This window comes from Glycine soja, chromosome 7, assembly GCF_004193775.1.
Source record: "Glycine soja cultivar W05 chromosome 7, ASM419377v2, whole genome shotgun sequence".
NCBI lineage: Eukaryota > Viridiplantae > Streptophyta > Magnoliopsida > Fabales > Fabaceae > Glycine > Glycine soja.
Window position 1 is genome coordinate 9936072 of NC_041008.1, and position 26935 is coordinate 9963006.

The 26935-nt window shown below is 31.9% G+C and overlaps 1 protein-coding gene across 3 annotated transcripts; it reads right to left on the minus strand.

The window, feature by feature from the left end:
• Positions 1-2167: 2167 nt before the first annotated feature.
• Positions 2168-26558, minus strand: LOC114418684. 3 transcript variants are annotated; one of them, XM_028384154.1, is made up of 43 exons: positions 26418-26558; positions 26143-26280; positions 20920-20995; positions 19850-19930; positions 19682-19762; positions 18709-18785; positions 18538-18592; positions 18406-18454; positions 18016-18153; positions 17591-17669; positions 16924-17002; positions 16793-16839; positions 16490-16684; positions 16182-16257; positions 15474-15554; positions 15315-15395; positions 13795-13871; positions 13657-13711; positions 13510-13558; positions 13184-13321; positions 12798-12879; positions 12593-12671; positions 11959-12005; positions 10369-10580; positions 10054-10141; positions 9360-9479; positions 9149-9267; positions 8989-9061; positions 8768-8887; positions 8544-8612; positions 8280-8450; positions 8144-8191; positions 7819-7960; positions 7534-7631; positions 6410-6554; positions 6180-6268; positions 5994-6104; positions 4341-4415; positions 3827-3892; positions 3542-3730; positions 3349-3459; positions 2835-2915; positions 2168-2590 (listed from the first exon to the last, which is right to left on the minus strand). In XM_028384154.1, exons 2-43 carry the CDS (start codon positions 26242-26244, stop codon positions 2411-2413), a joined length of 4131 nt encoding a protein of 1376 aa, XP_028239955.1. In that variant the 5' UTR covers positions 26245-26280; positions 26418-26558; the 3' UTR covers positions 2168-2410. The 3 variants fall into 3 exon arrangements, with proteins under 3 accessions (XP_028239955.1, XP_028239954.1, XP_028239956.1); XM_028384153.1 differs by having other exon boundaries at positions 26143-26290; positions 26418-26542; XM_028384155.1 differs by lacking the exons at positions 19850-19930; positions 20920-20995; positions 26143-26280; positions 26418-26558 and having other exon boundaries at positions 18396-18454; positions 19682-19747.
• Positions 26559-26935: the final 377 nt, after the last annotated feature.

Here is a 26935-nt window from a genome sequence, read left to right on the forward strand (position 1 = left end):
AATATAAGAACAAATTAATGAAATTATACTCCATGCTACTATTGAGTTTAATTTGTAAGTATAAGTTTGAAAATTGTTACTCAATAAAAAATTATGATCCTTTAAAAAAATTTAATTTTTTTAAACCATGATATTAGTACAAAATAGTCTCACTCAAAGCTGGGACAAAACGGCTTGGACCCATTGGGCCAACTCATTTTGGCGGGCTAGGTTGGGAGTTTCAAACCACCAATCAACTTCAACCCATTCCGATTATCCCATCCAAAATATGGATTGAGAGAAAAGTGGAACACCCAACCCGTCAACCTATCCTTTTATTAAAAAAGAATATTTATTTTCATATTCTATACATATATTTTTTATTTTTAATTAGGAGACGCTTAGTCTGAGTATTTATTTTCTATTTTCACATTCAAATTTCCAAGATTTAAAAAAGATGTATGGAGAAAAAAGTACTTTAAGGTGTCACCATGTTTTCATTTCTTCATAAAAGGCTGAAAACATTTATTTGTTATTTTCAGTTTTGGTTTGTTTTTGAAAATATTTTTAGAGAAAATATTTTCTAAATATTAAACAAACATATTTTCACTCTTATTTTTTTCTTTGAAAATAAAAACAGAAAACATTCAAATAAATCGTCACCTTAATTTATTTTTTGACTAAATAAATTATTATTCAAAATTTAAGATAATGCATTCAATGTTTTAGTAAGCATTTATTATTTAATATTAATAAAAAGATAAAATTAATTAAAATATATTTATTATTTATTTTTTCTTCATATTTTGATTTTGGCGGGCCAACTTCACAACCTGATAAAAAAATGAAATGGATTGTCAATTTTAACCCATACTAAAATGCGGAGCGAAACAGATTAATTCACTTTTTGCGGGATGGTGACAAGACAGTCCAACAAATGAAATAATAAAAAATTGTGATAGATATAAAAATCAACAAATATTATATATGATATAATAATTTATAATTAAATAATTATTTAAAATACTTTTATCTCAAAAGTACATATATCATTGCTTAGATTAGAGATCAATTTTATTGCTTATAATAATTGAGAACCTATTCAAATAAGTTTCCTACTTCTTCCCATTATCTCCAAAGTCTCACCAACTCCACTCACTCTTTACTTCTCCATATGCATTTTGGCTCCATCTAATCTACAATTCCCTCCTCCAATTATAGTTCCTCCACCCGCACTTATCAAATCCAACCCTCTTTTCATCGTATAAAATAATTACCATGAAATATTCTCATCTTAGATTATTCATTGCATTACTCTTTTGATTAGATATAAGATGACTCTCACACATAAATAATCACCTAAAATACAAATAGATGACCAATTATTATTATTGTTGTTGTTTTACTTCTAATTCTTTTTTGACATCACTTCTAAATCTTGTAATGCTAAGAAAATTACTTTTATTTAAGTATGATATTTTAAAAGTGAGCCAACATTTTAGGTTGTGTATATGTTAATTATACAATTTATATTAATATTCTTGTACATAATTAATTATTTTTATACAATTGATATTTTTTAAAAAAATAGACTTAATTATATATTTTATCACTTAACTATCTTTATTTTGTGAATTTTATTACTTAGGTTTTTTCTGAGTTTTTCTTAATTTTTTTTGCACCTTTTACCAATTCACAATGTTGTAATTTCATTTCAATAAAATTCAAGTGATAAAATTTATAAAAAATAACGTTAGTAATTTTTTTATTTGTTACGTATGGTAAAGTTGTAACTTGTTTTCGCATATTATTTTATTTGTTACAAATAAAAACATTGTTGAAATGAATTTTACCATTTCTTTTTTTAATCATAAAATTAGTTACAGATGGTAAAGTTGTAACATTGTTTTGGCACATTATTGAAATTTTCTTTAAAATTATAGTAAAATTAATTCAAAACTTTTATTATGAAAAAATGTCAAGAGATTCCTGCATTTATTTTATAATTCATATACCATAGGTCAAACCTTAAAATTGATTTATTATTTTACAAAAATGGCGATTTAACCACCATTGGTAGAAATGACGATTACGGAGGGGGCAGTTTGCATTCATCAGTTCATCTTTCTAATCTCCACACATCTCTCCTTGGTAAATTTTTTTTTTTAAAAAAAACACTCATTGGATCTATTCAAAAAATGATCATAAAACTGTAACGGGGATTTTGGGATTCTACAAAATAAAAATTACCGTTGGAAACCTTTGCCCTCAAGGACAAGGCAAGTAAATAAGAAATTCAGAAACCATCTATTGAACTGAAGGAAATAATGAATTCATGAGGCAGTGATATTCCTTACTACAAGACAACATAATAGCAAAATAATAAGAAGTTGATAGTCACCAATAATCCTAGCTAGTAAATTTGTAGGAATTATGCCCTTCCTGCTGAACCAAAGAGATGCATCTTTTCTGCAACCACAACTTTCATGGCTTCCTTTGCAGAGGCCATAACATGAACTAGATCGTTCTTGGGGGTAACAAGGGAGTCCATGTATGCTTTTCTTACCTCGGTGTTGACATTGAACTTTCTAACACCAAGATGTATGCACGTCTGTCAGGAATCAAGAAGCTCTTATGAGGTTAGCAATATAAAGTGCAAAAACTACAAGAATTCATTGCAGGTCACAAATAAATATTATTTTGAGGGATCAAAAGTTGAATATAAAAGATAACTTGGAAAATCTGAGACGCATTACAACTGTACCTTGAGCTCAATGCTCATAACAGGTTTGTGTTACTTTGACGGAGAAAAACTTAAAGTCAACTCCCAAAATCTATTATTTATACAACTGTACCTTAACAAGTTCTTTGCTCAAACCAGATGCACCATGAAGCACCAGAAAAATTCCTTTCTTCAGGCTCAAAGCATGCAGCTCCTAAACATGGTAGAATGTCGAAATTACACAATGGAAAAGAAAACCTAAGTATGGGTTAAATTAAAATATTATCTGCAACCGCTGAAGAATATTGAAAGGACCATGCAAAATAAGTACTCTCAAAATGCTTATGTCTCAAAATTTAGAACATGCAACCGCAATGCAAACCTTAAAAGTGTTTACAATAGCACACACAAATATTGTGAGAAACATGCTGAAAATATACACAAATAAGTGGTTACACCATATTCCTGAACACCAATCTTCAAATATTTTTAACTAGTTGTTCTTAAATTGGAAATACTCAACCTAAAAGTCTGGTTTTTGCTATATTCACAAAAATCAGCTAAGGTCTGGACTTTTCATTTTTGTTTTTTTGGGAAAGAATTTACCAATAAAAGCATAAAGAATACAAACAGAAATGTATTATCACCTTAAGCAGATCAAATCTCAGATTTGGACCACTTGCAGGGTACTTTCCATGCACGTTACCAATACACACTGCCAAAGCATCTATGCCAGTCTCATCAATGAATTTTGATGCCTGAAATTAATGCAACAAGCATAAATGAATTTAGCACAAGCACAGAAGAAAATTTTGAGTAGTGCAGAGGAGAGATAGCAACCATAGTAACATCTGTTAGTCTGGCTTCATATTCTTCTACAGTCAAATCATCTTCTGTCCCTGACAATCTTCCTAGCTCAGCTTCAACCAACATATTTTTTGGGTGAGCCAGTAATGTTATGAATTTTGTGTATGCAGCATTTTCATTGAAAGAAAGATGTGAGCCATCAACCATCACAGAACTGAATCCCTGAAATCATTACATTCAGATAGCAGCTGAGATAACAGAGAAATAACTAACCACAAATGGATGCTGCATCATTTTTGAGATTGAAATGCAAATTACCAGGTCAAGAGCTTCCACAAGATCCTGCTTTGAAGTTCCATGATCAAAGTGAACAGTAATGGGAACCTGTCACATATGAAACATGAATGCTTAGGCAGTGAAATCTAAAGACTCTAACTAGTGGTTAATTGGTTATTAAACCTAAATACAGGCCTCTATGCTCTCCACACCCATAAGTATTGATTGTAAGTATTCACCGGGGGTTACTAAAAGTCTAAAACAATTCTTTAAAAAACAAACTTTCCTTTTACCTAAAACATGCTATTAATGTTATGATAATAGCTATTGCTCCAATACAACACCCTCTTTATTAACCGATACTAGTTTCTTTTGGTTACATTGTAAACACAAAGTCACAATTTTTTAAGGTTTTCAAGATTAAAAATCATTTATATCATTTCACAACTTAACTTTGTTAATTGTCATCAAACATCTTGTTCCAGATTGACAGAGAATTTTGCATTTTTGTTTTTTGTAGATCTCCATTAAATTCTAAAAATATAATGCCACTTACACTGGCTTGCTCTGCAGCAGAAATGCAACAAGCAACCAAGGGAATTCCTCCTTGCTTCAAGGCACCTGGATGGATCTGAAATTGTAAAGATAGATCATAAGAATTTTAGAGGAAGCAAAGTTTTTATACAAAATAATAGACTTTTGAGTCGTTCAAAAAGTCATTTTTAATATGATGCATATATACAGGGAAGTAATATGAAACAATTAATCAAGAACAAGACGTAGCATAATGGCTTTACAAATAATCCAAAACTCTTCATGAAATAAGAAAATATGAATCAAAGGACTTTGGTTATAGTGAATAATATTAGTCGGGTTTCCACTATTTTCTGAAACTGGTTTAATCATGGAGATTAGAGGAGTTATACAATGAAAGGCTGAGAAAATGAATTTAACAAGTTTCAACATATCAGCTAGAGAACCAAACGAAAATTTTAAAATTCCTGTTTTCAATTTATATTACAATGCAAATTTCTAGGATGGGAAGACAACACACAAAAAATAAGAAAAACAGGCAACTAAAGGAAAAAGATAGTCTAAAAAACACAATAAGGCATCTGTAGGCAAAATGGACAGAATCTAAGCATTAGTAGAGACTCGAGAAAATTGTGAAAAAACTTAAACAGTATATCATGTGATTTGCCTAGCAGCATTACAGAAATATCTTTGACTATCTTGATTTGAAGAGTCTTTTAGTCACTAGTGCTCAGCAAGCAGCAGATAAATTGTAAGGAAAACGGAACAGAAGCCATCCCTTTAGACCCATATCCCAACAGCCACACTATCAAATTGCTTTCTCAGACTCTGCAGTTATAGACATCCAGGCCAGGCCATCTTAGCCTCTAGCAACTAGGTTTGTCAGTCTGGTAGATTCTTAATTCTTTGATGCAAAACGAAGAAGCATATTTAAGAAATACTGTACTAGGTTATTAAACTATTTTTAGAAAATTTACATTTCCTCTTATTAAAGAGACCTTTCATTATTTTTAGGGATTTTGCCTTTATATGTTAAACTTTCTTAGAGAAAAATACTATCATTTTGAGATTTCTAATTTAATTTTATACAATTAGGATTTCATATTTTAGGAAAATATTTTTGATTGCATTACCATTTTATCTTTATTTAGAATTTATCTAGGATTTTATATTTATTTAAGATTTATCAAAGATTCTTTTTTTATAAATACACTTTAGGTGCCTTATTCAAACCTTTTTGAGCAATTATAAAATATTAAAATTTCCTTTTCTTTGAGAGGATGTGAGACCCTAGTTAGAGGAGTACTCTAGGACTATGATTCTACACCAATCTCATCAACAGGCTTAGGACTTCCAGCCTGGAGCATGGCATACAGGTGAGCCCAATATAGGATGAGCTTTGTGACATTCTTAAAATGTGAGTTTGGACTTAACTCAATCCTACAAAACTGGCTTGTACAGTGACGACTGCCCAAGCTTTATAAACTCTTTTTAAGCCATATCTCTGGGCGATGTTGGACTAAACAACCATCCTTGAGGCTGCAATTAAGGTGGGCTAGAGGGTCCTCGATTAAGGCGGCTTTCCAACAACCACTTTTCTCCCCTCGTTTTTGTGCTATCACAATAAAGAAAAGGGATACATACAAATCAATATTTTGACCTGACTGTTCCTGACCTGTAATATAGCAGGACTTTGTTCTTCCTCTGCAGCAGATACAACAGCCTCAACTCCTTCCAAATTATATACATTAAATGCTCCAACAGCATATCCACCCTTTTCTGCATTCTTTGTGCCAAAGAAAAACAGTATTAAAATTTAAAAGAGAATCAGTTGCACAGCCATGAACCAAATGATCCTTACATTAAGAATTTCTTTTGTTGATGTAAGTCTGATTGGACTAGTCCAGGACTTTACAACTTCTGCCAATGCTGTGCTGTTACCAACATTACCTACCAGAAACAAAATATCTTTGATAAGATGAAATATATTGAAGAATAAAGGAAGATATAGATTTTACAGCACCAGATACTCAGATATGGTTAGAAACTGTAATTAAGAAAAAGAAAAATTGAAAATTACAAAAATATTACCTGGGAAGACAATGTAAGGAACTCCAGGGTGTCTACTTTCAGGGCCTAATTGCCACAAGGGAATACCAGCAAGTGCTTGACCAACTATTTTCGCACATCTTGCACCAAGGGCTTTTGTAGCAAGATCTGAAGACGTAATACCACCCTAAAAAAGGTACTATATTTTTCAGTGTATGATTAAGAACTCAGGACACAATCAAAAAGGAAGAATATGAGGCTGGGTTTTTTGGCTATGATTTGCACGAAACTATTTTTATTTAACTTGTAAAATGGAGAAGGAAAAATGCAATGAAGTTTTTTTATACATAATAAAGAGTTTTTAAATATTACCTCCGATAAAATCTCTAGTAACAAATTAAACAGAAAAAATGTTTTTGAAACCTAAGTGTCAAATTGTACTTCTCAGCCTCTAAATTTTTTTAATGAACTTATTCCTTAACAATACATATCGCATGTCAATCAACATTATGATAAAACATAGCTAAAAAATTGATGTCGATAAAGGTGTCCCTGGAGTGCCTGGATGATCAGCCCCAAAAGCTATGATCAATGTGACTTTGTTGGTAAATGGTAATATATGCAATATTGACCCCATATAAAGTAGTGAGTTGTAAAAAAATAAAATGAATGAAAGGACAATAGAACAAAGGAAATATCACATTTTTCATATCAAAATGTGTTGAAGATTAATCTAGAAAAGTGAAGATGTATAATTGATGGTCCATTATCTAGAGAGTTCTACACCTATGGAGATGTTGTAGTGTGTAGAAACTTCGTGATGGATGTAGAAAAATATCTTATAAAAACACCTATAACATTATAGAGATGGATGGTAGATGATAGATGGGTCTAGAAGACTCTAGGACTAAGTAGTATAGAAGTGTGTAGAAATCACCTATGTAACCTATATAAAGGCATAAGTTGTAGCAAGCCATGGAATGTAAGAAAAGAAGCTAATAAGCACAATTCAAGTTAAGGTGGCAATTTTCTGAAAACTCATCCTCTTCCTACTCCCATCATTTCTATCATACATTTCTACCATATCCTTCCATAGAAAAAAGACATAACCACGTCCCATATCCTAACAAAGTGCACATTCACTGGGTCCTTTAAACATGGAGTACCTTTGCAATTATATAGCGAGGTTTTGTAGTTATTCTTTTCACTATTTCCACCAAAGCAGAGCTCACTTTAAAGTTAATGTCCAAACTCTCAGCGGCAGCTGCACATTTGAAAATAAATATAGCAAGATTAGATTGAGGGACATAAAATTATATTTCTCCCATTTAAATGCAATATACTTCGCTTTGAACTTCAATGAGTTGATGTTCAATGCTAAAACAGTTCTACTCTCTAACTTAGCAAGAGATGGAAAGAAAAGAAAAACAAGCAAAAGGAGAAAGACAAACTTTTTCCAGTTATGAGATTTCGGCTGGTCATTATTAGAGTATCTTTATGAGCTTTAAGATATACATCTGCTAATTCAGCTGCTCTACTGATTTCCTCCTCCATCTCCTCAATAGGACTCATTGCAAGTTTTTCAACTGATACCTATTCCAAAAAAAAAAAAAACGCTATTAGACTAGCAAATGAAATGAAATTTGAAGAAAAAAAATTGTATTAGGCAAAAAACTGAATCTCTTTGCTAAACAAACTTTCTTTATCATTCTTTTCATGAGAGAATTAACAATTAACAATGAAAAATGTTGTAAAGAAATTTGGAATGTTGATCACCTCAATGCTTTTTAAGAACTGACCACACTGTAATTTGAGCTCTTCAACCTGTGGATTACAACTTACAAGCATAAGCCTAAATGAGAAAATGGGCATGCTTGAGAGATTAGATTTCAATCTTAATTTCATTTCTCACCTGCTTTGTTGTTTTTGGAACATATGATCCCACAACTATCAAACCACCATTCCTTTCTCTAGCTATTCCAATATCATTTGGCAATATTGGAGGCTTAGAGATGATTCCCATAAGGGCAGAAACAAAACTAGCAGCAGTGCGACACAAGAAACGTTTTCCCATCAATTCTGCCTGTTAATAAGACAAAACAGTCCAAGAACATTTGCATTAGTAACAAACAAGCAAAAAGGGACAAAAAAAGCATGAAGGAGAAGAAAGTTTTGCCTTGATCATTCCAAGTGAAAATACAGTCATGTCTCTTTCACTAGCTGCATTAACTATGCATATTGACCCCTGCTTAATATAATAGACACAATCATGGTGAGTGGATTGAATATACCTTCGTATTTGTAATTTCTTACCTAGATAAAGTAAAGCCACATGTTCTCTTCTTAGAACTTAAAAATGTACAAACTAAGATGCATTAACTATATCTCTTATTTGTATACCTTCTGCAAACTGCATAGATGCTGACAAACTGCATCTGGACCACCTTTCCTCAAAAGTTGGATAGAAATAGATGCAACACTACTTCCAAGTATTTGGCCATCTGTTTTTTCCTCTACCCACTATATTTGGATAAAAAGCATCTCAAAATTAACAATTTGTCCAAATTATGAAAAATAAAAAATTACATTGATTTAGGCAATAAAGGGATTAGAAGTTTTACATCACGCAGGTTTGAAGATTTGTAGCCAAAGGAAGCATCTTTGGCAAACTCAGTGTCCCCTGCAGGAACAAGCCTGCAGACAAAAAGTTAAACACACAAGACTCTAATTTTGTATCCATTCATAATTCCTTATAGCTAGATCATGAGTGTAAAGACATACGTATCAGAATCATCAACATAGTGTATGTCTTCAATAGTGTAACGACCTCCTTGAAGGAAAAAGGGACAAAGTATCCATGCATCCATTTCACCCAATACTGAAACAACAGCATCTGCTTCCTGTACACAAAAATTTAGTGTCACTTAGAAAATTGAAGAGTGTCAATATTGTTGATCAAAATATGCTTATTGTGCTAAAACATCATCCTTGCCTCAGGAAAATGGCCACGTAAAGTTGAATCTCCCCTCAAAACTACAGTATAGTCAATGTTGTCAACTGATTTTGCTGCAGCGTCCAGATTTCTGCAAATCTCTTTTATCAATGCACTGGCCTGCCAAAGATCAACCGTAAACTTATGAACTTGATAGAATTTGATGAAATATCCAGTAGCTTGAACTCCAGTTTGTTAGGTGATTTATGGTATGGTACTTATAATTAAAGTGCTGCCTCTATTACAGTTCAAAACTTTATCCAGCTCAAATATTGCATGTCACTAATGAAGACACTTTTTCTTTGTACTTCAATAGCTTGCTTTTCCATTTGCAGGGCAACAATGGGACAAATGGTGGAGCTAGGTTGATTTAATTGTTGTGGCCAAATACAAATAGCATCATTAAAGTAATTAATTTAATTTAATTGTAGTGGCCAAACAAAGAATATCATTAAAGTAATTAATTAAAAGATATTAACTTTTTCTTTAAAAATATTACAAATAAAATAAATAAAATTTGACCCCCCTCCTATTTGTAACTCATACACTTGTGGCCTACTTTACCTTTAAATCGAGTTATTCAAAATTTCATCCATGGTTATAATTGGATTTCTTACAAAATAGCAGTGTATTTTCCTGTTTAACTGGATAAAAATTCCTGGATTCGTTGGTGCATGTGGGTTAAGATTTTTACCTTGCCAGAACTCAGTGACCTGGAATTTGTTAAAATGAAAAAGCATTTTGGACTTTTTCTAAACTGCTCAATCAGCGACTCAATGGTCCTGCAGGGAAACATGTAACTTGAGATTTTCTTCAGGAAGATCTTGCTTTCAATTCCAATCTCATGATGAAAAATTATTATTAAATGAGAAATTGACTAAAAATAGCACTAATTAAAAGAAAAACCAGTGCTTTGGTACTTTGGTTTGAGATAGTACTGTATGAAACATGATTTGCATTGATTCTGCCGAGAAATTAGAAATAATCAAAGAAAATGAAATAAACTTACCATTCTGTTAATACCTCAATATCATGAACAGTTTGTGTTCCTGTCGGATCGTCATCCAAAACAACTAAAATTTTTGAATTGCTTTCTTTTAGGGTTTGTATATCAAGAACATGATCTTGGGGCCACTCGGGTGGAAGAGATTGTAACATGACATCTTTCCTTTGAGCCTGGAGTTTTCCCTCAACTCTAACGCCAGTTAGCATCTCATAAACCTGTGCAAAAGTTGATACAGCCTCCTAAGTATTTCCAGTCCAGTCATTGTGTTTATCATTGAACAAATTTTGATCATATGTAAATAAGGATTCTAGAATCTTGAGATAAGGAGGAGAAGAGTATATTCTAATGTTTTTATTTTCTTGACTAAATTATGAAATTTCAGATTTTAATGTTTAGAGTAGGAACACAAAATAGTTGTTAGATTTTATCTTAAAACCAATTGACATTAGTGAAGTTGTCCAACAGATATACAAGTTGCACCTCAAGAGTTGAGGCAGGCTATGTGAGACTTCCAACATTTATAACTGATGACTGTCATTGCTGATGATTAGTGAATGGGAGTTAAACAAGCAAAGGAGGGGGAAAATAAGGTATCACCAAATAGACAAACAACATTAGAATATAATGATATCCTTCTACCAGCAAGTTCTGCAGAGTACTCATATTATTACTAATACCATGAACCCAAACTTAAACCTTATATAGTTTAATGTTTAGTAGTAACTAGAGCTTCCTATTCCTATATATAGGCTGCTACATGGAAAATTGAGAGCTGGTAAAGGGAGAACTGCCCTCCAACTTCCAGGGTCAATGGATAACAAAGAGAAAGGAGGTCAAAGATAAAAGACCAAAGGAAAGAAAAGGTGTTGGATCGGAAAATTGTAAAGATCAAACCCAAAGAAGTGTCCAGTTTTCTGTGTTGCCAAATAAGCTGTTAGGACTATGAGGAAGGGGGAGTTAATTACTACAGTTAGGATATTGATTATTAGTTAAGGGGTTTATTAGATATAAATAGGGGAAGAAGGATAGGAGAGAGGGGGATCTTATCATTTGTAGATTGAGCATTAGCTTTTTGTGAAGGAAGAAATCCTTTTTGAAGAGAAAACCCTTGGAGGAGAGTTTTCTCTCCTATTTTCTGTTCTTTTCATATTATTCAGTAAAAAAAATTCTTTTCTTCATCATTTCAATTCTGGGTTCCTAACAGAAGCATATGTTTAACATCTATTATGTTATCCAAAAATGTTTTCTCAAAACCACCAAACATGCGCCACAAGCAAATAATGTTTAGATCATAACATAGTATTAAGATGTCCCCCATTAGCTAGGAGTATGGTCAAAATACTCCTAATAACCAATATAACTTGGATAATCCTCTCCCCTTGAGCTAAAGTTCATCCTTGTCATTCCCATTTTTCTAATAAGTTAAATTTCAGCCCCAGATAGGTGGACGTGCATTACTTTCAAGAAGCTTGTTAAGATGGCAAAGCCTAAATTTGTTATTTTATTGTGTTAATTGCATTCTAATTGGATTTCATGATATCAGAAAAAAATTAAAATCTTGAGGTTCTATGAACTGACATTAGTTGTTCATACCTTGACCACACCAGCATCATCAATCCGTCCCCAACCAGCAGCAGAACCTGTACAGCAACAAGTTTGAGCAAACAATTATCCCAACAAAGCCCTTTTTTCATATTTTTATTATGTATCATTTGCTGAAAAATATATATAGTTAACTCCTACTATTTAATTTTTCTATTTTGTGGCACCATAACAACATGATCATTTGAACTCAAGACATCCTACAAACAACTCAAATTAATTGCAGTATTTACATGTTGGAAAAGATGTATCATTTGACATACTGAGATGGATCATATGCAGAAAGACCTCCGCAAGTTGTCCAACCATTTGTGCTACCAGGATCTCAGTTTAAGTAATAAGACGGTCATTCGAAAATAAGATCATGAATAAAAGATCCTACATGCACCATCCTTTGTCCATCAAATGGACAAGTTCATCCAGCCCCAGCCCCCCCCCCCCATTTCATTTCTTCTTTAAGATTAGTATATAAGGCTTCCTATTCCTTCCCCAAAGTAGAATGAGTTTTATTCAAATATCTTTTTTCACTTCTTTCAATTAAAATCAGCAATAGTAATGGCCTGGTTGAAGTGAAGAGAAACATAAGATTGTATACGTCATTAAGATTCAAAGTAATATACAGCACCTGCCAGATATAGTTGGTGAGCAATAGTTGATAGCTGAAGTGGAACTTTCCACGAAGATGATTCACGAGTAACAATTCCCTGTACATGAAAATAGATATTAATAAAATTAATCAATTAATATTATAACGTCATTTAAATAAAGTGTCCCCCAATGTCCCAGCTGAATAGCCGGGGGAAGAGGGCTGGGAATAGACTATTTCTTACCAAGTCCTTCACAAAGATATCTAGTGCTGAACAAGGTGTGTAATCATTGTCTATCATGTGTTGGCCACGATTTTCAAACATCCTAAAACATAAGACCTCTCTTAAGGTTAGCAGTAACATTTTCTATTCAAATCTATGAATGTGTTTTATAAAAGAAGAAGGCAAGAAGAGAAAATACAACTGGAGGAGGATAAAAAAATCCTCCAAAAAAAAGACAGCAATCTGTGTTGGAAATTCCTTTGAAATAGCCATAAACACAGCACTAGAATCATAACCTCAAAATATGGATTACAAACGCCACAAATTGATCAAAAAGTTAAACAAAAAGAAAAGTGACCTCATAATTTAGGAAAGAGCAGAGTGATCACTTCATAGAAGAGACATACCAGGAAGTTCCCCCACTAGTTGCAATAAAATCAAACAGCAGTCTTGTATTCAGACCCAAACGTGCTGCAAATGCAATTGCCTCAGCAGCTGAGGCAATCTGAACTCCAGCAAGCAATTGGTTAATCATCTTTACACCACTACATAAATATTGAATTGATGTTATTATACATTCTTTTGAACTGATGTTACTACATTCACTCAATTTCAGTGTCACTTTCAATCAGAATTAGCATTGCATTACCTGTTTCATGCATAAAGAACAAATATCAGTATTGGTCAAAGGAACAAAATGAATTAACATTGATTGATTTAAATTAATAAATACCTTCCAGCACCACAACCACCTTTGATAATATAAAGTTTCTCACTCAAGGCTGATTACAAAGAAAATTAACTAGAAAGTTATTTCTGAAACTAATGTAAATTCAAATTAGAATTAACATCTTTCACTTCTATGATAAGTACTTATTACCTGCTAAGACTAAACCAGCACTCTTAAGAGCATCATCAGTTCCTGAAGCCATTATCTGAGAATTATTCATTACATCAGTGTCTCAGTCCACAAAATCTAAAAAGCAGTTTCAATAAAAGCCAGAGATGTATTTCACACCGTAAGCGTTCCCATTGAGGCCCTCACAACACCACCAGAAACCGGGGCATCCACCAACTTCAAATTCTTACCCTCATCTGCATTATTATCATGTCAATGGTTACAAACTACATCCTTCAAAAGCATGCTGTGGAATAAACTCCAAAAAGCATTGAAGATGAAGAAAAAATATTCATTACAAACATCATAATGGAAACCATGGCCAAGGTTCAGTATTACATTAACATATCAACTATACCATGTTGAATTCTTAGTCATTCTATAAATATAAAATTTATATCATGTGCAAACTTTTACAGAGGAAACACACTTCTCATGATAGTTCCTATGAGTGATCTGGGCTGTGCTGCTGAATGATGGCAAAGTGAAGGTATAGGCAAATACACAATATGTGATCAAGATTTATGGTCTTCACATCAGTCTGAGGTGGTTTTCTGAAATTAGTAAGCAGGCATTCTTCGTGTATGAAATAGTTTAAATGAGTTGAATGAATGAATTTTATGGTTTTGATTATGAAATTTTTCCATTCAATTTCATGTAAATGTTTGAATTGAAACCTTTTACCATCCATAATCCTAAAACAAAAAGGATTTTGCACATTTAAACTAATATTATATCTGACCAGCTCTTAAAAATAAAGATATCTGATGGGAGAAAAAGTACCACATTTGTGACACTCAAACTAATTGCCTAAAGAGCTTTAAGAGTTAGCAATAAATTCCTAGTCAAGTACATAAAATCATGCAAAAATATAGACACAACACAGAAATTCAGTAAATCGTGTTTTAGGTAAGAGAATTGTCCAATGCTGAAGTTTTAATTTATGATTTATATAACAAAATTAATTTGTGTGTCATACTGGGATGATTGAAGCAGTCTATTGCTGTTCATTTTTATATTGAATGGCTCATCAGGGCATGCACAAGTGGGACTATGGGAGTTGACATTAGTCATTTACTAAAAATTCATCAAGCTAACTTGATTGTTAAGTATTCAAATTTCAGATTAAGATCATAACTAGGAAAGTATATCCATAAACTCTTCAGGCACAAAAATATTTCCTTAAGATCTAGAAGGCCAAACAGGACAAAAAGTTGTTTTCTTATTTTAGAAAAATGGAAGCAAAATGAACTTTATATTTATCTAATTGTGTGCATTTATCCATTTTGCATGACACCAGTAACATAGAAGATGGCTTTTATCTCTTGAAGATTTTTAAAACATAACATGCTGTAATTCTCTTGCTTGGCCAGAAACTTTTACCCAATTAATAAAATATGCAAGTTTGCCTTAAGTTAACTATTTGTAGAATTTATAACTAGGCTAATCATCTTTGTGATCTAGTTTTCCTTGTATTTGTTTGGCACATAATTCACTTGTTAAAATTTAAGTCACATTACAAAAGTAGCAAATTGACAAGCCCAAAGTTCAATTTGCACTTCCATAAAAAAGGAAAGGAAGAAAGAAATTCAGATACTAAATACAGATCAGATAACCATCTCACTGGAGGAGTAACATACTGTGCAATCTGTGCTCCAGCTGACTCACATATGCAGGAGAAACAGTAGAAGAGAGAATAATAGTTGCTCCTGGTGGAAGAGCTACATGGTGCAGAAAAAAAGGATCAGTACAGTTAAAAAGACACATTATAATATGGGTAATTAAGACATTATATACACCTGAAACTGCACCATATTCTCCATATAGCACACTTTCTGCTTGAGCTTCATTCGTGACCATAATTATGAGAACATCAGCATCTGGAAGCAATAATATGTGAATGATTTCTTGATGTAGGAATCTAGCAAGTAATCTTATATATATATAAAAAAAAACATAGCATATAAAGAGAATATGAAGTAAATGGGTTCAATATAGAAGGCAGGGCTGCTCTTCTGCTCATGTGCCCAACTGATTACACCAGAAAGGATCATTCACGTAGTGTTTGGTTGGAGGGAAATGGAGAGGAGGGCAGGGATTTTTTAAAACTTTGGTTGTTTGGTTCAATTTTTAGGAGGGGAGGAAATTCCCTCATCGTCTAATTTTTACTCCCCTACAAGAAAATGACCACCTCCCCTTCCCTCCTCTCAACCAAACATAATATCTAATCAAAATCCATCCCCTCCATTAAAATCCCTTCATTTTTCTAAGACCTTGCATAATTGCTTAGTTCTAATACCTAAACTGTTGAAGTTTTGTTTTATCATATTCCTTATCTGTTTCTCCATTATTTTTAATGTGGGCAGCTTATATCAACTGTATTATAGAAATTGAGGGAATTGTTTGACTAATCAGACTAAATATGAGTACATTTATATTCTGTATAGCATTGAATACAATATGTAAGTATCAATATATTTATGGGTACATAGTACATATCAATTTACCTTTACTCACTTCAGCTGGAGAATTTCCAATCAAGCCACCAGCATTTGAAAATCGCGTTAGAGTTGGTTTATACACCTAGAAACAAAAAAAAAATGAAAAGATGGTTATACATTTCAACTTCCTACCATGATATTCAAGTAATAGTTTGAGCTTTGCTGGAACAAACTAACATCCACATTCTAGACCATACACAGATATACAACCGATTCTGCATGTAACCAACTCATTATTAAGATACTATCATCAGATTTCCTAGCAAATTTGTTATTTGTTTAATGCAATATAGCTTAAGATTTGGGGAGATTACATCAAAACCAACAACGCAGAATTTTGAACTCAGTAAATGAGTTGCCATGCCAAATCCCATAGCTCCAAGGCCAATAAAACCAACCCTTCTCCCACTCTTGGAATCAGTAGTAAATTCAGATGCCAATTGCTCAGGGTTATACACATCAGCATTTGCAGCATCTGAAATTTTAACCCCATAAACCTTTTCCCAAACCTGTCATAAGGATGAAGAAAAAATTGTGTTAAAAGAAAAACACTACATCTTCTAAAACAAAAAACAACTACTGAATGAAACTGCTCAAACAGATGTCCATCAATTAACCTTGATTATTGCTGTAAGATCATCTTCGCTACCAACAAGTGAAACTCCTGAAAAAAGAATTTTCTAAATTACGTAAGCTGAAATGAGTTTATTGAATTTTGATGTGTTGTATAGTTTACCAAGTTCTGTACCATGAATAAGTTGTAGATGAGTAGCAGCCAAAATTGGAAGTGGAAAAGTAAGTGACTTGGCCATATTCAAAATGATTTCCTTGAACAAAGCAAATTCCATCATCATTATAGTGTTTGAAAAAGAATAAAATAAACGAAAATGAAAACAACAAGAATAGCAGTGCTTTATGTGCACACACGCACAAAGTTGCTATGATGCAAGAAAAATGTCAATTTTGAAAACAAGAATCATGTTAATAAATATCGACTCTTTTCCAACAAAAAACAAATAAACAACTTCCGACTGATAAGGACTACATTGTGTTTAAAGGATTGACATGAGAACATGCAAAGACTACAATCAACATGATATCAGTTGAATTGAAAGGAAACAGAATTTAACCAGATGAAAAAATCTGAATGGATAGTTTCCATTTGAAAATTTTCCTCTGGTGAGGCAAATAAAAGCAATTTTAGCCAGAAGAAACCATCTGAAAAGATTGTTTCCATTTGAAATTTTCCTCTTTGTGAGGTCATAAGAAAATATTTTATAAGTCCACAACTGTGGTTTCTACAATAAAAGTATAATTAATCAAACAATGGCATACTACTTCTGTTTTGATATAACCATTTAACAAGCCCAAATGCAGTGAAATATATAACTGCCTCAGATCTCTATTGATCTTACCAACTCCTCAACAAAAGTGTTCAGAATTTGATGATTAACTTCTCCCTTCAACAAAAGAGGAACATAATTCTTGAACGCCCTACAAAATAGATGAAATTATTTCCACCTTCCAGTTATAGAGGGGGAGGGGGCATCATTTAAATAAAAAAACATTTATATTTACATTGAATAGTAGATAGCACGTTTTTATTGTTGGAATTCAGCGCAAAACAAAAAGAACATTTGGGTTTATAGACAACAAAGAAAAGTTGTGATAGCAGTAAGCCTCATTTTGAAAATATTTTATAGGCAGCCTTCCTGCCTTGTAAAATTTTTCTTTTTCAAACAAAAAGTAAATAAATGTAGCCCAAAGCATCCACAAGAGTACGTATGTGTTGGCATTTTTACTGTAGAGTTTAGCTGTTTCATGTTGACTAAACACATACCATGAATTTCCAGCAGCATTGGAAATTATATCATAGATTATCCATGGATGAATTCCAATTTTGGCACCAAGAGAGAGAGCCTCCACTGCATTAATAAAATGAATGCCTTCCAGCATCACAGTAACCATTTTAACCTTACTGCAATGGAAAAGGGTAATAAATTTAATAAATCTAACACATCCAACAGAACACAGCAGCCTAAAACTGTAACTTCTGATAGGGATGGCCAATATAAAGTATCTTACGATTATAATTTTAATTAATAAACATGTATTTTTACATTTCGTGGGAAGGAAAGAAAAGCAAGGCATGGTCAAATAAAACTGATGCAGTTAAAGAAATTTATGTAATGGTAAAATTAGGTTGCGAAAGAGCAAGACCGGAGTAAACCTGCCACCACCAATTTCACCCTCAAAAGTGAAGAGCTTTTCACACATTGCTGTCATCAAAAGGCAACAATAAATTAACATTTAAATAAAAATGGTCAAGAACTATGTAACTCAATAGATCTAAAATAATTACCGGAAAGAATAGGCCGTGCTCTTGCAATGGCATCTAGTCTTCCTGATGATGCAATCTAAATGTTTAAGTAACAATAGTCAATACAACATATACTAGCTAAGTATAGTCAATGCAACATGTTTCTTACGCAAGAAATTATAAATATAAAATAATATGATGACTATAACTTACAGTGACTTTTTCATTCAAATCATCGGATCTCCCATAAGAGACATATGCATCAACAACATAAGCTATTTTGTGAATTTCTACATGATAAACAAATATGGTTAATTTTGGGCAGTATAACCCTATCACTAAATTCCCCCCAAAACAAAACCTTGAAGATATCATTCTAGAATATTTGTAGATCGAGTACACAATGAATATTGTTGATAGATGAAAGAAAAACTCCATTACCAAAAGTAAATGAAATAATAGTTGCCACTCTTACTTATGCAATAGGGGACGGGTAGAATATGCCACAAAAACAAACATGGAAACTTATTACAAGTCTGTATGAATAACTTTTGAGTCCGACGTCAACTTATAGTCACCGTCACAGATAAGGAGCTTCCATAAAAAAATTGCATGATTTATTTATCAACTAAAGCAATGTGCTCCTGCAACAAACTGCTGGGACTTTTTTTTTTCTGCTATGCCAGTAGTTGCCTAGACTGAAAAGTGACATTTCCTTTCTTTTTTGGTTAAAAGTGACCAATGATATCCACAACCACATATTTAAGGGATGCTGTGATTATAAAAGGAGGAAAACAAGCGCAGGACTCAGTATAACTTAACAAACTGAAAATTTTAAATTAAATAATCCAGTGCATGGGCTTAACAACCATATTTGGAAGTTGTTATACAGGTACTTACCCTGTCGTAAACATGCTGTATGCATACATTTCAAACCAGAGACCACCTTTTAAGGTTATTTTACTTTGTTCATAATAAAGATTCTCTAGGATAATGTCATCTATGACACAAGAAAAAGGTGACAGCTTCGTATCCGCTAATGATCAACTACATTACAACTGCTCCTAGGATCAAGGGGTTAGTTCTACCTTCTGAAAGTGGGAGAATAAAAAATAATTTGTTTGGAACTCCTTTTTACAAAGAATCAAGCATCATATAAAGCCAAAAATATCAAGGCATCTGTTACCTGCCAGATCCTTTTCCAGTTTTTGGAGAAATGATGGTAATATGTTCGAACGGAGAATAAGAACTGTGTCTGATTTTAGATCTGCATAACCCAAAAATGAATATTCTTTACATGAACCAAAATCCTTGGAAGTAAATATTGTTTAATGCCAAAAAGCTCCATAGAGACCTTTCAAAGCACCCTTCTCCCCAAAAATAAGATGATTAGTTTGATCAACGTGAGATATCAGGACAACTAAAGCTGATACATCTGCAAGGGAGATAGAAAAATATATGCATCAGGAAAATCATGTAACAGTGTAATTTACGTAAACTGTAGAGTCAATGTATTAGATAACACCGGTGCAACAGTTAGAATGACAACATCATTCCATTCCTATTTTCTGAGAGAAAATAATGACAAACAACATTTAAAAATACTAATAATAAATTGATGAAATATCTTTCTCTATATGACCTATTGTTATTAACTGCAAAGTTATGTGAAACAAAGAAAGTTGAACTCCAAGTAACATGAAATATGGCAAAGCAGATTGTTACTGATACATGTTCATCAGAAGGAAGTTCAAAATACTCAAGTTGAATTCAATATACCTGCTAAGTTTATAAAAGTAGGAATTAAGCATTTTGCCCAAGTGTTTACTTGGAAATTCCCCAACTGGTCCATCATACAAGCTTCAGCTTTTGTAGGTTATGGCCATGCATAAATCAAATATTCTTTCTACAGTGGAAAAATTTTAGCTTGCAATTGATGACAGGTGCTGCCCAATCGCTCAAACGATACTTTTGAATTTTAATGCTACAATTTATAACCAACGTTTGATTTTAAGATTTCAAAAGTATATAATTTGGACCCTTAACTTCACGCATACGCTGCATGAAGAAAACTGGCTAGCAGACTGGCTTTCCCCATCAAGCTAGCAGTATGAGTTCTGTGCATAATATTTTTAGTATCCCACGATAAGGTATTAGCGCATATTAGAAGAAGAATGTATGGTTATCTCTGTTATTAGCATTCCTTTAGCGTAATTTTGGCTTTATGCCTCCAGTTAAGGGAAGAAAAGAAAAACTTACAACCAACGTTTGATTTTAAGATTTCAAAAGTACATAAATTTTAAATTTTGAATAATATCACATATTATATCTATTTTAACTCATTTTTATGGGTTGCTACAACAAACCAGAGCAAAGAACTATAGTTTATGAAACAGTCAACCATAAGCTGAAATATTAATTTACCTCTCCCTGCTTCCGAAGGGCTTGGACATTTAACTCCTCCAAGCTTTACGAGTTCTTCAATGACGGGATCATTTATCTACAGAACAATTTATTTCAATTGTACAATTTAAAAGCAAACTCACTTAGTGTCATAAGGCTTGGTTGTTGCTGAACAAATTAAAAGCAAACATAGATTGCTGTAAAATCCTAATAACAGAAGATGCAATAACAAATGGGAGGAAATAATCATAAAGGATGTCTGATTCATTGCCACAAGTTAGCATGTCAACATTTCATGCCCGACAATAACTCATTTTTTGCTAAATGGCAATTACATTTGTGGTATCACATTTTAACATATTCTTGACAGCATTCCCATTAATGCTGTGAATCAAGAGAAGTTTTGTGTTAACCTGATCAATAAATCAATGGAAGTTAGTATTTGAATATTTTTAACAGGGATTAATTTGTAGATCTGTTTTCATTCAGACAAATTTATACTTCTGTATCATGGTTTGTTTAAAGACGATATGTGCATATTGGTGAAAACTGGGGGAAGAAAATCATCAAAAAGAAAAAAAATTGCACAAGAAATGTCAATGTATTATCATTTATGATAATACGTTCAAATGCGTATGTGTTGATATAATTTGTTGGAAAATCCCACATATGTGAGTGCAGCTTATTTTTCTGTTAACATATTTAACTGTTTCTTTTTGTTGACAAGGATCTATTTTAAGTAGACTCATAAATTGAAGCATAACTTAAATTACTACCTTGGCCACTTATGCCAAATTAGTTGTTGACTTGTTGGGTGTTCAACTCAAAGTCCTAAAATTAATTTTTCCATCCTTTAAACAACAATTCAAAATTGTAGAGTTTCAAGCTAAAAGATAAGATACATGCATATTAGAAATTGAATTTTTATCACTAAGGTTTAGGTAGCTCAAATGCAAAGTGAAAAATTGTATTTTACTATATGAACTTTAATTGAATAAATGCATTGGAAGTTATTTTTGTTTCAACTTCTAATAGAACTTATTTATTATAGTTGTTGATAATTTTCATTATAAATAAATAAGAGATTTAGTGGAGAAACAACAAATGTGGAGAGAGTGTGTGAGAAGAAAGATTGTAAAACAAAGTCACTGTGTTGAGAGAAAAATATTTTTGTGTGAGAGTGTTATTATTTTTTATAACCACTGAGTGAGGTACTTGAGTTTGTAGAATGATACACTATTTGGGGTGGATTACAATCTTGTAATCATTTTTGTGATAGTAAAATATTTTTTGAGACGATTCCGTGGATGTAGGCAAGAGGTGTCGAACCACGTTAAATTCTTGTATTTGTTATTATTTTTCCTACTATGTAATTTTTGTTGTGTTCTCATGATCTTTTGTGAGTGTGGATAATTTTAGTTGTGAGAGTGTTGATTACCCAACAGTGGTATCAGAGCTCTGGCTGGGAGCACACAAAGGTTCAAGATGGGGGAGAAGACATCACGAAGGTACAAATATGTTGGTTCAAAGAGGGAATGCAAGGTGTACAAAGGGAGACACTTATGTTGCGAGAACAAAAAAATAAAGGTAACCTTTTCTATTTGAATGAAAAAGCCTTAAAGAGGAACTATGATAGGAAAGTGAAGAAGAAAATGAAGTTTTCTAATGTTGTAGAAGTGTTGGGAGATACTTCCGTTGGAGGGGAAGTTTCTTCGCTTTCAAATTGATCGAAGTATATTTCTCTTTTGACTTGAAGGGGAGAATTGTAAAGTTTCAAGTCAAAAGTTAAGATGTATGCATATTGGGAATTGAATTTTTATCACTAAGATTTATATGACTTAAATGCAAAGTGAAAGATTACATTTTACTAGATGAATCTTAGTTGAATTAATGCATTGGAAGTCATTTTTATTTCAACTTTCAAGAGAACTTATTTATTATAGTTGGTGACAATTTTCTTTATAAATAGAGAAGAGATTTAATGGAGAAACAACACATAAGGAGAAAGTGTGTGAGAAGGGAGATTGTGAAACAAAGTCATTTTGTTGAGGAAAAAAAATGTCTTTATGTGAGAGTATTATCATTGCTTGTAATAATTGAGTGTAGTATTCGGGTTTGTAGAGTGATATACTATTTGGAGTGGATTACAATCTTATAATCATTCTTGTGATAGTGAAATATTTTTTGAGACGGTTCCGTGGATGTAGATAAGAGGTGTCGAACTACATTAAACTCTTGTACTTGTTATTATTTTTCTTATGGCGTAATTTTTATTGTGTTCTCACGATATTTTGTGAGTGTGGTGGTTTTACTTGTGAGAGCATTAATTACCCAACAAAAATTTAATTATATATTCAATTTTATAAATTTCAAAATATCACAGACCTCAAACACTTCTTTCCCTCTCACGGACATTTCCATTTTCAAATGCATTTCATCAAATATTTTATGAAGCAAATCAAGGATCACTTCCCTCAAAGTTTAGATTGGTGAGAATGAGGGTTGGATTAACTGCCGAGATCGAGTAAAGTATACAAAGAAGGCCACAGGTTGGTTCATGCTATTGTACTTTCATTCATAGCCCTTGCGCGCATACAGGTTTGGTTCCCGTTTAAAACTAAGTTTGAACTCATCTTTTGAAAATGTTTGAAGTTAATGGAAGAAAAATGGAATCAAATTAAACCTATTTTAAAAAAATAAAAGACTTAATTAAAAATTTTAAAAACAAAAGGAATAAATTGAATCTAACAAATAAAATAAGGACCAAATTGAACCTTAAGTAAACAAAAGGAACAAATTGAATCTAACAAATAAAATAAGAACCAAATTGAACCTTAAGTAAGAAAATCAGATTCAACCTAAAAAATAAATCAGAAAATTAAAATAGTAATGAAACCTTATCTAATTAGTAATTGAAAATGTAAAAATTAGTTATATTTTCAATTTATTATGAAGTATTTACTCAAAAGAAAGTTGTCTTCAAATTTTAAATAGTTGCCTCCACGCCATGTATCACCATGGGATATTAACGTTGGACTAAAAAAAAGCTTAAACACAATTTTCAGTACTTATTTTGTTCAACATGCAATTTTGTTCTTATATTTTAAAAATATGTAATTTTAGAAAAAGATTTTGTCAGTATTTTATTTTTTTCCAATTAAAATTTAAATTAAACATATTCATTTAAGATATCAAGAAATATAATAAATAAAATAAATTATTTTTATATTTTCTTCTAAATTAATTTACAATAATTTTTTTTAAAATATCATTAATTAAAGATAATATAATTTAAATTATTTATTATAAATTCAAAAGGTAATTTATATATTCTAAAATTATTTATTATAAAATTTAATTATAATATAATTTATAAAATAAAAATATTATAATTTCAATTATATAAAAAAATTGCTGTATGCAATGTATAAACTCAAATACCAGTTTAAGATTATCTTTGAATATTTTTTAAAAGAAAAAAATTAATTCAAATATAGTTTTGGAAAGGATTTATTATAGAAAAGAATTTAATTTTTATATATTGTTGGCTATGAAGAGTCAGCCCATGTGGCTTTCGTTTTATTAATGGTATATTTTGCTTCTTCAGATGAAAATTATATATCGTCGTTGTATAGATTTTTTTATTTTTATACTATTAACTAACTAAAAATCATTCAAAATATAACTTTTAAAGAAATTATTATAAAAAATAATCTTATAATACATGACACAGCAAAAACTTTGCACTATCTGTATATTGTAATTAAATTTTATAAAAAAAATCTATTCTATAATATATAAAGGTATACATTTTCTAACACAACAATGATGGAAGGAATAATATAAAGTTATTTAGTTTGAATAAAATTGAAACTTTAATGTTTCAGGCCACGTTGATAACTTATTTGACAAATTGATCAAATCAGGCTTCTTTTATAAATTTATTCTTAAAAGGGGATTGTTTCCAAACTTTTTTTGGACTAGCCAGTGGAGATGGCGAGACACTGTCCACGTGGTGGATCCCGTCATTCGTAATGGCGAAATGTTTTTTTGCGGAATTTTTTTTAACTTCAAATGGGTATAACTTTTGATAGGAATGTTTGTTTGATGCTCATAATATGTTAAAATTCTCGAAATTGAATGAAGAATCCCTTGAGATTTGGTCATTTCATTTTTTCCAAAAAATGGATTTAAGATTCAACCACCCATTTTTTTAATCTTAAATCCTATTTTTGAGCGAGGCGTTTTTTGGAAAAATGAATTGACCAAATCCTCTTTGGGAATTTGTCAGGGGATTCTTCATTCAATTTCAAGCATTTTGACATATTATGGACCTCAAACGGGCCACGAAATTCTGGGGATTCTCCATTTAATTTCGAACATTTTTGACATATTATGGATCGGACATTCCGAAAAATTATACCCCTTTGAAGTTAAAAAAAAAATTCATAAAAAATCATTTCACCGTTACGATGACGGGACCTGTCACACGAACAATATTTTGCCATTTACAATGAGTCCACCAGATACTGTCACGTGTTCAAATCACCAATTCCATTGGCGAGTTCCCTTAAAAAAAACAGACTCCTTACAAAAAGTTTTAAAACAGCCCCCTAAAATAAATTTCTAGAGAGACCCTGTGCTCAATTTGCCAACTTATTTCCTATCAAAATCATACCCACCAAACTCCCTCCTCTATTTCTATGGTCGGATACTTTTAAAAGTAATTACTGTACATGATCAGATCCGTATTATGTGCAGTCTGCGATCACTACGTAAACCACGCATTTTATCTTATGAGGACGTTGATTCCTTTGATAGGAGAGAAAAAAAAAAATATGATTTATGAATTTTTTTTATTTAATTGAAAAGAAAATAAAAGAATAAATTGACTTTTAAAAATAAAAATAATTTTTTTAATCTTTTTTTCATTTTGTTATCAATTCAAATTTTAATTTTCTTTTTTCATCTAAACAAAGGAACCATGAATGTAGTAAATGAAAGTGACATATTATATTTATCTCGTAAACCACGCATTTAAAACTGCACCATTGGATTTTCATCCGACGAATAAAATTCTCCGAATCACAGAACATGCGAAATAACAGCGCGCAAACAATCACGTTCCTTATCTAAGCCGCAAAACAGAAGCTGAGTGGTGTATTACTCCTATTCGAGAGAGATCGTATATTCGTATATGCATGTATCAGAATCAGAATTTTCTAAAGGAAGAGAAAAACGAACCTCGAAAGCTTGCACATCGTAGCCATGGCGAATAGCCTTCGCCGCCATCTCCAAGCTCAACTCATCCAAACCGACGAAACCGATCGCTTTCCGAGACGCCATTGCAGAGAAGCTTCCGATTGATTGATTTTCAGTACACTGCGCAAATCTACGAGAGAGAGTTGCGATTAAATAGAGAGATAAAATGAGGATCGAAGTTAATTGGAAGAGAAATGATGAAATTAGGGGAAATTATTATTGCATGAGTTAAAGGAAGGAAAGAGCAAGGAAATTACGCTTTTTCCGATCGCTTCGCTGATATATAAGGTTTTCTTGTCTTCTTTTTCTTATGCGCAAATAATCGGAGACTCGTGAAGAATGCGTAATGCCAGGGATTATATAAAATGCGCTCCAGATGGAAAATTAGTTATTTATTCGAGTAATAATGATACTTGGAATTCAGTCAATTACTTTCCCTTGTTTAATTTTATCCTCAACATTTATTTATATATATATATATAGTAATTATAAATTATTCATTGTATATATTGATCCAAGTAAATATGTACTGTGATTCATTAAGCAAGTTGACAATTTGAATTTTATAGATAAAAATAAATGATCAAGAGAGACATTCTTTTGTAAAAAAGAGAGAGAGAAAGAGAGAAATTTCCTTTATTGATGAACTAAAATGTGCCACAAAATTTAAAATATTTCATTATTTTATTAGTAATTATATTTTTAAATGTGAGTCAAATTTCCTTTAGTTATTATAAAATGGAAATAAAATATTTAATAATAAATATAACCAAAA

What these genes read in the sequence shown, in the direction of transcription:
- LOC114418684 (XM_028384154.1), bottom strand. Translation starts at nt 26,244, where the DNA reads ATGGCGTCTCGGAAAGCGATCGGTTTCGTCGGTTTGGATGAGTTGAGC. An exon ending in ATATCTTTGTGAAGGACTTG is followed by an intron (nt 12,672 to 12,797) that starts GTAAGAAATAGT and finishes TTTCATGTACAG; the next exon opens with GGAATTGTTACTCGTGAATC. An exon ending in TGAGCAAAGAACTTGTTAAG is followed by an intron (nt 2,591 to 2,834) that starts GTACAGTTGTAT and finishes GATTCCTGACAG; the next exon opens with ACGTGCATACATCTTGGTGT.